This window comes from Doryrhamphus excisus, linkage group LG6 (genome assembly GCF_037039965.1).
Source record: "Doryrhamphus excisus strain RoL-2023G ecotype Guam linkage group LG6, RoL_Dexc_Guam_v1.1, whole genome shotgun sequence".
NCBI lineage: Eukaryota > Metazoa > Chordata > Actinopteri > Syngnathiformes > Syngnathidae > Doryrhamphus > Doryrhamphus excisus.
In genome coordinates, this window is record NC_136362.1 from 23478216 (window position 1) to 23492897 (window position 14682).

Sequence of the window (14682 nt, forward strand, 5' to 3'; positions counted from 1 at the left end):
AAAAAAGTGCACTTTTACTTTCTGAGTCCGTTAAGTCCTTGAGATGTCGTACACACAGCTGCTCCGGGAGGGGGGGGGCAATGTGATTGGCCCTGAACGCAGCACTTGGGCCTGTCACTCATATTCGGCCGTCATTTTACCTGAAAACTATCTTTAAACTGAGACTGCTTTGAAGCTAAACTAAATTAGAATCAAACACATTTTGTATGAGGCAAAATGCGCAGAAAAAAAATATTATTTTCTTCTCGAGTTCGAAGCAAAATAGCAAAAATGAATATTCCTCCTCATCTCAACATCCATCAAAGCAGTAAACTGGATAGGATTTATTTTGGATAAATAAGTAACCCGAATTTTGTTGAAACTCATTTGGATCCATTTGCTATTTTAAAACAACCAAAATAACAAGAACAAAACGAAGTTAATTTAATGTCATTTTATTTCATTTCAAACAAATCCCATCCAACCAAAGTTGTATGAAGGTTAAATTAACGGGGTTTTAAATTATTTTAAAAAGCACCGAAACCACATCTAAATTGATTATGTTGGTATATTAAAAAAAAGTAATAATTATTATTATTGTTTCGTATCGTATTGAAATGCATTTGTTACTGTTACTTGTGATAGAGTATTATTATTATTAAATAGTCTAGTAATATATATAATAGAATTCAGGAGCAGACTTATTATTCCATTTGCGCACAAACGACAAAAGACATACGTAAGTTGTGTTTACTAGCAAGGCAAACATTTCAACGAGGAATATTGGTCGTAATTCTTTGTAAGTAATTGAATATTTACCTAAATAAGACGACTTGGCAGCGACAATCGTCCTTTGTGCGTGGATTCTATCCTCAGTAGTTCGGTTTGGGAAATAGTTAAAAAAAAAAGACAATATAATATTTAGAATTTGGACTCATTTCTTCAATAAATAAATCCTAAAGACACAAACAGACAAAAATTTAAAAAAGCATGAATGTCATGTGTTGTGTTTCCCGCGTGTGTACCCCCCCACCCCCCACTCAACCCCCTCGGAGGTTGACCTCCCATCAGAGCATAATAGCGCAGTCAGAGCGCAGTGGGCCTACTTGCAGTGCGCTCAGCTTGAAGGTCGGTGCTCTGCTGCGTGATATTTCCCACTGTGGGCTACCAACATCTCAGCAGCTTTTCCGTGGAAAAAAATCTCTTTTTTAAATCCGTCCCTGATGCCTGTGTTTGAGCGTGTGCGTGGAAGGTTGTGGAGTTCTGTCTAAAAGGGGGAGGGCAGCGTGGATTCGCTTCTTTCGTTCTTTTTTTTTTTTTTTTTTTTTTAAATCTAACCTTCTCGGCATGAACGCAGATACTTGCGTGTCATACTGCGATATGACATCGATGGATTCCTATTACAGTCCGTCTTCCACGCAAGGCAGGGAGCACCAGGCGAACCCGTTCAGGACTTTCAGCGCCACCGAAGCCAAATACAGCCCCACCTTCCCGGGCGGGAAAGGGCAAGGTTTTGCGGAGAAGTCCCGGTCCAGTCCCTTCCAGTCCGAGTGCCAGACTCTGGACGGCGCGGAAGGAGAGAGCACCTTTAACAAGTACCAGGTTTTCATGCACAGGCCCGCCTGCAAGACTCCCCCCGAAGGCGGCAAGCTGCACCCGGACGGCATCCTTCCCTGCTACGGTGAGTGTGCGGGTACTTTTTATTTTTATTATTATGATTTCTTTTACTACGCAATAGTCAAGATGCAATGTCGTAATGTGTGCATTTAGGCACAAAATAAACGAATAAAAAACAACAAATCCGTGTCAAAAATACATGGAATCAAAAAGGCTACGATTACGCCAATGTAAAGTATTAATAAGTATATTAGTATTAAACTATATTACATTAAACACAAGTCAAAAAAGGCTAGCATTGACCTTGAAGACCACACACATATTCTACTTCTTTTTAAACTTATGTTTAATATTAAACACAACATTTTAGGCCTTTACATTTTTTTAAAAAATATTTTTGGATTGCGATTTAAGATGAAAAAGCCAATTTCCAATCTTTCATTGTTTTTTATCCAGCCGTATAGAGATAGATATCAAGGTTATGTCAAGTTGAAAATGAAAATAAACAACAAGTTAGCTCGGGTGCATGGATTTCGAGGTACCTTTTTCAATTTAAATGGTTTCCAAAGTGCGGCCCATGGGCCATAGGCGGCGCGTGGTACATTCTAAAACAGAATTTAACATCAAGAACTATATTAAGAAAATACACAATAAAAAATGGAATTATAAAGTCAAAATATTAAAAAGAAAAAGTTGTAACTTAAATTAAAAATGTTGGAATTTCACGAGAATACCGTCATAATGTTATGAGGGGGGAAAAACGACATAATAAGCATCAGGTTGAAAAATTGAAGAAAGGCATTTTTTTCAACTTCATAATATGACAAACAAACAAAATAAAGTCATAATTTTGGGAAAATTAGTTTTGGGGTAAAAGCTATACTATATTATTACCAGAAAAATTATTATTGATATGATTATTTATGCACGTAATGAAAATATTTGGAAAAAAGTACATACAAGAAATACACTTTTTCATTTGCATCACAACACTGAAATGGAAACATATAACTTATATTTCTGTTATATTTTTCACTATACGTGACCATTGGTGGGGGTAAAAGTGGACACCCCTGCATTACAGGTTTGGTGGGGGTCAGCGGGGGTCAGCGGGGGTCTCCAATTAAAATAAGTAAGGTCTGGACCTGCCTGTAACTATATTATTATATTATATGGTTATGCAGGCTAACGTTATCATGGTTCATACCATCAGGGCGGCTGATCATAACACAGGGGTGCACCCCCGCCAGTGCACCATCTTAAAAGTGCAAAGTCATCTATTTTTGGGGGTTGGAGTACGTCTCCAGACTTTTTTGGAGCAGTGCTGTACTTTAGTGAACTAACCTGGCAAATGTACTGACAGAGCCGTCATTAAACGCAGCAAATGTTGCAGCCAGATGAAGGCGCGGGGGCCCTGGGGTTGGGGGGGACGCTCTTGGGGTCTGTATAGTCAAAGCCTCAGGCGTCAACAGGCTTGTGCTCTTATGTGTGGTCCAACATGGGAGATATATGACTCGACGCTGATATTTCATACCCTTCCAAATCATGTGATGTACAGACGGAGTGTGCGTGTGCCAGGATGCCGGGATGGGCCCTGAATGCAACGTTGTTCACATGGCAACCGGGCTGTTGTGTACTTTTACAGCCATGCTGCGCCAATTGTGAATACTTATATAATACGATATACATTCTGACTTCACAGCTATGCACAGCCTAAAGCAGGGGTGTCCAAAGTGCGGCCCGGGGGCCATTTGCAGCACATGGCTGTTTTTTTTTATTGGCCCGCCACACAGTCATAACATATTATTTAACATGAAAACATTGCTGAGATAGCCTAGCCACGCCTACATGTTGTGGACGGCAGGATTAATGAAGGTTGTGCCCACGTCTGGCCACAATATACGAGGCCTTTTACTATATTGAGTATACAAGATGTTACATGTTTAGGTTTCACATGGTCTGTTGTGGTGAGCCTGGTTGAACGTAGTACGGTCGACAAATGAACATTCAATTCACAAGCCCGCAGTAAGCATGCCTGGTGCCTGATGTCAGTGATATGCAGGTTGAACAGTTTTGGTTCCGGTATTGACCCCTGGGGTACGCCACATGTAACATTTGAACTCCCACCTTTACATATTGCTTCCTGCTAGCTAGGTAGCTTTTAAACCACTTCAAAATGAATTTTTAATTGTGGTATTAAGGAGACTGGTCGATAATTTGTAAAATTTCTGTGTCTTACCATTAAAAAAAAATTGAGCTACTTTAGCTGCTGTCAATTTGTTAGGAAATGTTCCTGTCTGAAAAGATCAATTACTGATGTATGTCAGCGATTCTACGATCTCATTGATAACCCTTTTTATTGCTACCGCTATTATACGATTCCATTACAGTCAGATATGTTAAGTAACAAACAACAGGTTCCCGAGACGAGACGGGACGGACTAGCGCTTACAGGTTACACCACCACTCAAAGTAAAGGGTGGTCTTTAGGATTATATTCAATTATGCTAATTTTTCGGCCCTATGGGAGTTGTGGACTCCTATAGAGCAGATAGACACAATAACCAGCACCGAAAGCGTTCTAGTTCTTCCAGAATCTGCACCTATTCAGCTGTATTTCTTTGGATTTCCCGGTTGCTGCCAACTTTGTAGGAGTTGGGTTGATAATAAACGGCGATTTGTCTTTATAAAATGTCCTCTTTTAACATGTGTTCAATCCCAAACCTGATGTTAATCAAGAAAAGACTTCAAGACATCTCTTCTTGAGTAGTTCCGTTAAGTATATTTAGCATTTTAAGGTTTAGGTTTGTGTTTTGTGGGACTACCAGTGTTTAAAAACTCGGGTGGATCCAGTAATTGTGGTGGGAAAAGGAAAGTGATAAATGACTCAGGTGGGCTTCAGTGTGAATCAGTGAATGTCTCACAGGGCGGGGCACCTACCTGCTCACCTCCGAGTGAATGAAGTGAAAGCTGGAGGTGATGGAGTATCGAGGAATGCAAATGAGTCCTGCAGCAGAGCCATGCATTAATCCGAGGCAGATGTGCATCACTGGCTCCTATATGCTTTTTATTCATCCTCCCCAAACACAAAGCGACCCACAAGCAATGACATAGAGGGCCTGGTTTACATAACCCTGCCTCCACCGTGCCTTGGAAAATAAACAAAGTGTCACAAATGGACGGGGGAGACATTTTTCTTTTGCACATATACTCAAGCCAAATATAGACTAAGGACAAATATCAACTGCACTTTACTTATAATTTCTTTTTAAACGTGTATATGATAGTCTATCAAATGTATATGCCACACTAATTGTGTGGAAATATGGGCTAATAACTATAAAAGCAATCTTCACTCACTAAATGTACTGCAAAAAAGGTCAGTAAGGATAATTCATAATGCCGCCTACAGAGAACATACTAACTCCTTATTTGTAAAATGACAAATACTTCAACTTGCTGATATAGTTCATCTTCAAACAGCTAAAAAAATGCATAATGCTAAAAATAAGCATTTAGCTAAAAATGTCATCCAATACTTCTCTACAAGAGAGGAGAAATATGATCTCAGGGAAGAAGTACATTGGAAACACTTCTATGCTAGGACTACGTTATGCTAGCCATAGCATGTCAGTATGTGGAATCAAACTATGGAATGGATTGAGTAAGGAAATCAAACAATGCACAACGATGAGCCAATTCAAGAAACAATACAAGCAGTTGATGTTTGCTAAATACAAGGATGAAGAGTCTTGAACCAGTCATGATGTGCTATATATATCACTATATTGACACTTACTATGGTACCCATTATGGCATTGGATGCTCATATCACCCAGTACTTCGGTATGAGGTACATTATTTAAAAAAAAACTAACAAAAAAAACCTTAAACTATATTGTGAAAGCAGGAAGTGAACAAATGTAACAGTTACTGATTGTAAAAGTACCAGATGGAGTTTCCCATTACTGAAATAAATGTTGAATTACATAGTGTAAATACTTCTAGTTAAATACCCATATAATACAAGTACTTTCGAATCACATTTCTGTTGTTCTTTATGGTCATGAAAATCTAACCACATTTTTATTTTTTTTAACCACATTTTTGAATGAACTTGGATGAATATTAATGAATGGATTAGTGGAATGGTAATGACTAGGGGTGGGGCCAAAACCTGAATACGGTTTTCGGAACAGCATGAATAACGACTTTTTGAAGCTGAATCTGAACCTGACTGCCCACTATAGCGAACACATGAAAGACGTGAAGCTTGGAACAACACAATATACCCAACGCTACAATATTTGATTCCTTTTTGGTTCAGCCATCAATGAGGTAATGGATGTTATTATTATTTTTTTTCCTTACAAGGTTCATTGGTGTATTTATGAAAAAAACATTGGTAAATTTGGTGTTCTGCATTATTGTGTCTGTTGTTCTGGAGATCAAGTCTGGTGCTTGTGTGTCTCACCAAATATTACAGTAACATTACTGTCACCTAGTGGTCAGTGAACAATATTACAGATCATTACAAAGTCTGGTTTTATTTACTCATTCCCTACCAAAACATTATTCAAACATTTTTGTTCAACATGAACGCCCGATCCCAAGCTCTGCATGCATCCTACTCACGTAATAACGGGAAGTAAAAAGCACGGAGGAGTGTAGCGTGCACAAGGGAAATTTTAACACATGCAAAGTTCAGCTCTTAATGCGAAAATGATTTAACGTATTTTCTGGACTATAAGTCGCTTCGGAGTACAAGTTGCACTAGGCCAAAAATGCATGATTAGGTAGAAAAAAAACATACATACGTAAGTCGCACTGGAGTATAAGTCGCATTTTTTGCAGGTAATTTATTTTACTACTTGACCAAAACAGACATTACGTCCTCTCCAAATTGTCCATAGGTATGAATATGAGTGTGAATGGTTGTTTGTCTATATGTGCCCTGTGATTGGCTGGCCACCAGTCCAGGGTGTACCCCGCCTCTCGCCCCAAGACAGCTGGGATAGGCTCCCTTGTGAGGATAAGCGGTAGAAAAATTAATGAATGAATGAAAAACTATTTAATGGTGATGAATCACATTTTAAAAATCCACAGTTAACTCATAATTAATCGCAGATGAAAAAAGTTGTTAACAAGTATGTTAAATGCTATGAAAAAATTAAAATATAATATCCAATTAGAAATCTCACAGTCGCTCCAGAGTATAAGTCGCACAAGGCTAAAAATGCATAATTAGGTAGAAAAAAACATACATAAGTCGCATTTTTTGTGGGTAATTTATTTTACTACTTGACCAAAACATACATTACATCATCTTTGAAGGCAAGTTGTAACAATAAAAGAATAGAGAGCAGGCTGAATATGTGTAAGATATGCTAACACAATGCTTATTCAGCTACACAAAAATAAACATGAACACAAAAGGTGTCCAGTGTTTATGGAACATAAACACTTTTTTCATTTATAAGTCGCTCTGGAGTATAAGTCGCAGGAACAGAGGAACAGCCAACCTATGAAAAAAAGTGACACTTATAGTTGTGTATATATTTTGGTAAAATATGTATAAATTGTCAATATTTTGCTGAAACTTATATGTTCTACTGCTGATTACTAAAGAATGGAAAAAAATGGTAACTCTTTTTTCCTGATGAAAAACAACACTTTTTGGTAGGTTCCATGTTTATGTAGCCCAAGAACACAATATTCTATGTCCCTTTAAGGACCAGTCAAATCCTCTAATGTGGTCGGGACTGAAAAAGGAATGGATGACTTCATACGTTCAGGTGTGTGTCGGAGAAAACAGGAAGGTTTCTTTATCTTTTTGGGACGGGTGGATAGACGCATCCCGACTGACTCCGTAAGCCTGATTGCGCCAGTTATTTTTGTCTCCCCGGTAAAACAACCAATTTGAAACAACCCCTCTGTGACGTGAGTGTGAAATCGGAGCATCCTGTGATCCGTACAACGTGTTTCTCAACGCACGAGAGCAAAACAAGACCACAAGAAGGTTCTGGCAGCGCTTTAAAAGCATCCTGTCAAAATAAAGTCTTTACTTCCACCGAGGGGGGGGGGGCTGGGAAATGATGTCATGGTACATGTATGTATATTTGGGATGATGACTACCACATTTTGTGGATGTTAGCGACTGAACTGTGATCCTACCTAGCAGTGCAACGCCAAGATTAGAGCAAAGTTCACCGGATAGAAGATCTGAAGTAACGGCATCCATCAAAGTGGATGTGTTGGTTCCTCAGAAGGCAACACCAACATGAAGCCTGATTCCAGACCCGTGAAATAAGATTTGGTAAAACTGATGAGGTTTTGGTTGTTTATGGGCCACTGAGAGACACGATGAATAGGAGTTACCCCAGTGGGGCACAAAAGAAAAAGAAAAACAGTGCTAAGTGCATTGTTATGATCTGTTGTCACGGACTCCATAGGGGCTAATAAGCTAACAACTAAACTATGACGAACAGGCTTTTGTTGGTCCCTGAACGTCACCTTGACAACCCCTGATCTCTTCTATTAGATTAGGGAATCAGTGTGCATAACAAATGTCCCAGAAGTTGTGTGCAAAAAAACAATTTTGGGGGATTTTTTGGTGTGCATGATTCGTTTCTTGCTTTGAGCCCCCAAGGACCCTTGCCCCGCCACGGATCACACCAATGCTGGATGTCACACACAGCATGTAAAAATGTTCTTGAATTAACAAACAGAACTCTTAGCAGCCATGTTATTATGCTAGGAGTCCACTGGGCCGGTGCCAGTTGGTGCCAGTTGGTGCCAGTTGGTGCCAGTTGGTGCCAAAGATGATGTGATTGGCGCGTATTACGTTCACTCGGCATGTTGCCATGTTGCTGTTATTCAGTGCCACAGCGAGCCTATACGCACCAATCACATCATCTTTGGTGCCAACTGGCACCAACTGGCACCGGCCCAGTGGACTCCTAGTATCATTGACGCAACTTGGCTCCCGCCATTACATTTCTGTGGATTCCAAAAAGCAGACTGTTTGCGACATTTGGTTCCACTTGGTGGACACTTTGAATGAAGATGAAGATTTTAAACATTTTTAAATTTTCTTGCCGCTAAACAACATTTTTGCAGCCATTATGGGCGGCCATGAGCCATTTGGGAGGCGGTTTGAGCCACTGCACGCCACTAGGCACCTTATTGGCGCCACTAGGAGCCACAGTAAGTTGCATTGGCGCAAACTGGCGCAAACTGACGCAAACTGAAACCAACTGGCACCAACTAGCACTGGCCCAGGGGACTCCTAGCATCATTGACGCAACTTGGCTCGCACCATTACATTCCAGTGGATTCCAATAGGCGGATTGTTTGCGACATTTGGTTCCACTTGGTGGACACTTTGAATGAAGATGAAGATTTAAAAAAATTTGAAATTTTCTTGCCGCTAAACAAAATTTTTGCCGCTGTTACAGGCGGCCATGAGCCAGTTGGGAGGCAGTTTGAGCCACTGCACGCCACTAGGCACCTTATTGGCGCCACTAGGCACCACAGTATGTTGCATTGGCGCAAACTGGCGCCAACTGGCACCAACTGGCGCCGGCCTAGTGGACTCCTAGCATCAATGGCTTCAATGACTTAGCTTGCGCCATTAAATTTCACTGGATTCCAATAGGCGGATTGTTTGTGACATTTGGTTCCACTTGGTGGACACTTTCCGCTGATTGCCTGATGCAAGTGGCGCGATGAAGATTTTAAACATTTTGAAATTTTCTTGACGGCAAACTAAATTTTGGTCGCCATTATGGGCCGCCATGAGCCAGTTGGGAGGCAGTTTGGGTCACTGTACGCCACTAGGCACCACATTAAGTTGCATTGGCGCAAACTGGCGCAAACTGGCGCAAACTGGCGCAAACTGGCATGAACTGGCATGAACTGGCATGAACTGGCATGAACTGGCGCTGTCCCAGGGGATTCTTAGCATTAATTCCACTCCATACGTACATACATGATAAATATATTTAAAACGGATGGTGTTAAATATGTCAATTTTGCCACAAAATTTTGTAGTGTTTGTAGAAACAATACAGCGTGCTACTGCAGTGGCAGACCTACCAAGTGGCCAGGGGGTGGCCGTGACCACCCCACTGTTTATTAGGCTTGAGTATTTTTTCAACACCCGAATGGGGAAAGTACGCATCTTTTTAATTTTATTTTATTAAAAAAAACTATATTAGGAAAGCAGGAAGTGAACAAATGTAACAGTTAGTGATTGTAAAAGTACCAAATGGAGGGGTAGGATTTAATAAGCTTTGCTTCTTCCTACTCCTTTTGGACATGTGGAACTGGGAACGGATTATGGGATGCACTCAATTGGAATCTGATGCATGTTCAAATGAAATAAAACCATTACCATTACCATTACCATTACCATTACCATTACCAGTACCAGTACCAGTACCAGTACCAGTACCATTACCATTACCAGTACCATTGTTCACAAATGCATGTCACAAAGCACCAGCTGTACACACAAACTACCCGAAAATTTGCATTTTTTTTTTACTTTACTGGGGGTCTCGGGTGACCCAGAACCAGTCAGTATCTGGTGTGACCACCATTTGCCTCATGTAGTGCAACACATCTTCTTCGTATTGAGTTTATCAGGTTGTCAAGTTGTCAATTGTGGCCTGTGGAATGTTGGTCCACTCCTCTTCAATGCCTGTGCAAAGTTGCTGGATATCAAAGATTTAGACAGAAATAAAAATAGCAGAGGAAGGGCCCATTTGTACGGATTTATTGTACTGAGTCAACTTTATTGATAGAAAAACATACTTGTCTTACTTTGATTATTTTTCAGGGTTCTTTTCTTTAGACGTGTGACTGTCACTCACATACGGGCGAGTGTCCCGTGTTGGCCGTGTTAGACTAGAAGATCCCACCGTGGGCCTCAAAAACTCACCATACTCCGTCAAGCGTTAAAAGGACAACTTTTTAATATACGACCACTGAGACATATTTTCTGTAGCATGTTTTTCACTTCATGTCACTCTCACAGTTGTCAGGTAAGTACCACACGGCAGACATGTTTGTTTTGGTTTTGACAAGCCTGCACAGTGTGAAGGAAATTGGGTGGGGGACGCTTTTCTGAGATGTTAGAGCAAGACACTCCACGACACACAGGCATCGTGGAAAACTGCAGTAATACTAGCCAGAAGACATTGGCCTTGATAGGCATTTGTAAAAGTACCAGATGGGGGGGGGGTAAAAGCTTTGCTTCTTCCTACTCCTTTTGGATATGTGGAACTGGGAATTGAATTATGCCCATTGGACAATTTTGTTAACTCGGTGTGGCCTGCGAGTCAAAATGTTTGCCCAACCCGTTTTAAGTCTTCAAATTGCAAAAAGAAGAAAATCAGACTTATTTGATACTTTGGTCATCATTAACTGTTCAAAAAATGCAAAGAAAAAGAAAAAAAAACACTTGTGGAGTTAAACTTTTTTGACATTTATCCTTTATTCTCACAATTTTTCTGCAATTTTATTCCAAAATCAGGAATTATCGTATTTTCTGGACTATAAGTCACTCCGGAGTATAAGTGGTAGGTAATAAGTGCAGGTAATTTATTTTCCAAACTACTTGACCAAAAAAGACATTATGTCAGGGGTCTCAAACACATGGCCCGCGGGCCAAATGTGGCCTGCAGGACACTAGTTTGAGGCCCCCGCCTTGATATGAAAGTTTAATGTTAGTGCGGCCCGCGCAAGTTTGATATGGATGCTGTATGGTATCATGTACCCAGAAAAAATTATTACATTTGATTAATGTTCATGTTAAAGGTTAAATAACTGTTAATAGTTATCCTCCCTATCCGTGTGGAAGTGGTAAGTTTTTGGCTATTTAAGTTTAAAGGAAATAACTTGAAGGCTACCGTTTAGGTCGCTAGCTCTCTAGTTTGCGAGTTAGCATGTGTCTCAAGACCCTGCAGTTGCGCAATATGTTGTAAATAAAAAGAGTATAAATGTGACTATAGTCGTGTTTTGTCATGTCTACAGGGCTCTAATAATGCTTTGTTCATTTTAATCTGAAAAAAATCATTTGTCTACCCACCAGCTATATGTGCTTTCTTACGTTTTTATTATTTGCCGTTTTATTATTATTATTATATTTATTTATTACGGATTGATTGATTTTCTTTATTCTTGATTTGTTTATTTATTTTTCATCTTATTTTGTGTAGAAAAATAAAAAGTAAGATATTTGAGAACAGTGGAATGTTTTATCAGAGCTTTTTTATTGGAACCAAAGCGATTTTTTTTTTGTTTTTAATAAATGTGTTTTTGTTTTTTTTTGAAAACCTGACCCGAGCTCCAGTGGCCCCCAAGTAAATTGAGTTTGAGACCCCTGCATTACGTCATCTTGGAAGGCAAGTTGTAACAATAAAAGAATAGAGAACAGGCTGAATAGGTGTAAGATATGCTAACACAATGCTTATTCAGCTACACAAAAATAAACATGAACACAAAAGGTGTCCAGTGTTTATGGAACATAAACACTTTTTTCATTTATAAGTCGCTCTGGAGTATAAGTCGCAGGAACAGCCAACCTATGAAAAAAAGTCCGGAATAGTGATATAAATAAATTCACGTTTTATAATCAGAAATATTTGTAATAACTGAATAAGGGCATTGCAATGTGATACATAAAATACAAAATATTGTTCATAACAATATAGTTTCCTTATTTGTTGGCTAATGCGAGTGCTTGAAGATCTCCGATTGCTCCGTTTAAAAGCATTCCTTTGTCTTCTCTCGTTAGTGCGTGGTCATTAACCCTTCCCTGGGTTACTAATTTATAGTGCTTCTTTTATTTGGCTTCACTTGACCCTCCTCGTCTTATTCCATAAAAAACTGAGAGGGTGCCTTGTTGCTTTACAACCAGTTAAATGACACTTTGATGTTTTCAGCAGTGATTAAATTGCCGACCCTAATAAAGTGCTGACCTCGGCAAACCAAAGAGGTCTGTCGCTCGTCACAAAATAACTTTGGCAAACGGCAGACGGAGGCCTTGCTTGTTTGCCGGCGCTGGAATCTTGGCGTTGTGGAAGAATGTGAGACTCGTGCGTGGTTACAATTAGCGTGCCACAGAAGAGATTGTTTAGCGTGCGAGAGGGATGAAAATACTTGACTGTAAATGTTGATGGCGTGCCATCCGCATGCGGGGATCAACGTACAGTAAACCTTGGCGGTGGCCACGTGTGCACCCAGCTGTGCCTCACATGTTGATGTCGCCACGACGTTTGTCCCGTAGGGACATGCATTTTTGAGTAAACTTGTGGTAAACAGGTGTAAGGTATGGGCAGGGCTACAGGCGTACTTGGAGCACAATGGACCCTAACTTAACATTTTAGGACCACAATCAGAAAACTCAACTCAATTTTTGTACATTAATACCTGTGATCAACTTTTTTTCATCTGCGATTAATTATGAGTTAACTGTGGATTTTTTAAACGTGATTAATCATGATTAAATAGTTTTTCATTCATTCATTCATTTTCTACCGCGTATTCTCACGAGGGTCGCAGGGGTGCTGGAGCCTATCCCAGCTGTCTTCGGGCGAGAGGCGGGGTCCACCCTGGACTGGTGGCCAGCCAATCACAGGGCACATATAGACAAACAACCATTCACATTCATACCTATGGCAAAGATGGCCGAGGGTGGAATTGAACTCGGGTCTCCTAGCTGTGAGTTGCGTGCTAACCACTCACAAAAACATGCTAGGTTAATTGGCCACTCCAAATTGTCCATAGGTATGAATGTGAGTGTGAATGGTTGTTTGTCTATATGTGCCCTGTGATTGGCTGGCCACCAGTCCAGGGTGTACCCCGCCTCTTGCCCCAAGACAGCTGGGATAGGCTCCAGCACCCCCGCGACCCTCGTGAGGGTAAGCGGTAGAAAATGAATGAATGAATGAAGGATTCGGTTGAGCTGGTTTCATAATTATACCTTTTGAGTGTTAAGTTGGTGTGTGATGAGTTTAGTGTTGTTTGTAAGAACACTAACACATTCCAAAAACATGCTAGGTTAATTAGCTACTCCAAATTGTCCATAGGTATGAATGTGAGTGTGAATGGTTGTTTGTCTATATGTGCCCTGTGATTGGCTGGCCACCAGTCCAGGGTGTACCCCAACTCATAATTAATCACATATGAAAAAAATTGATAACAGGTAGGAATGTACAAAAATGGAGTTGATATGCAACTACAAAGATAACTACATAATATTTTATGAAGGCAACGTCAAAATGTGGAAATATGGGCCGTTGTTTAATCCAAATATACATAATATTCAATTAGAAATCTCACATCTTTTTGCATGTTTGCATCTTTGTTTGACAGTCCTTGAACGCACCTCCTAACTCTGTCCCATGCTCGTACTACTTTACTGTATTTTTACCCTCTTTTTCCCACATTTGGGAATGCAAACAATAGGATTTGCTGACCTTTTTGAGTGCTAATTTGTTCAATACCAACCACTCTGAAACGTAAAGTCCAGGCTCCTACTGGTGTATAGTGGCTTCAAAAATAATGTCCAGTTAAAAACCCCATTGTTTGAATGCTTAATGAGAGTGCCGATTTGTCCCACTCTCTTTGACTGTCCCTGAACGCACCATCCCCTGCATGCTGGTTAAGTATAATTTCATACTTTCTGTGAAAATTCGACTTATTCTTCCATAGGTCAGTTTGTAGAGTACTTGGTTTATAATCTAGACGTCATACGATCAAGTCCAGAGGTACCAAACCACTTAGACCATTACATCAGACGTAAGTCGCTGTCATTTAATCAGCAATTAATTAGTAATGGCTAAATGGAGAAGACGGTCAACTCTGACTTTTTAACAGAAATAACTTTGATTATGGATCGCAAAGGTAAACCGCTAAATGCACGTTTCAGGGAGGGTGCAAAACGCTCACTTGTCCCGGTCCACTCTCATTGGACGGCTGAACTGGGGAAGTGCCGAGACTGACCTGCACCCACCATGCATAGCTTGACGCTGCCCTGCACACACCAAAAGTTCCTCCTGCACTCAAAGTGTTACTGTA

General features: G+C 40.2%; 1 protein-coding gene across 1 annotated transcript in view; it reads left to right on the top strand.

Annotated features, from left to right (window-relative positions):
- Nucleotides 1-1294: 1294 nt before the first annotated feature.
- Nucleotides 1295-14682, top strand: part of alx4b (ALX homeobox 4b) — a 33441-nt gene continuing 20053 nt past the window's right edge. The window contains exon 1 of the mRNA XM_058087095.2: nucleotides 1295-1660. Within this exon, the coding sequence (XP_057943078.2) occupies nucleotides 1327-1660 (334 nt within the window). The 5' untranslated portion in view covers nucleotides 1295-1326. The remainder of the gene's footprint in view (nucleotides 1661-14682) is intronic.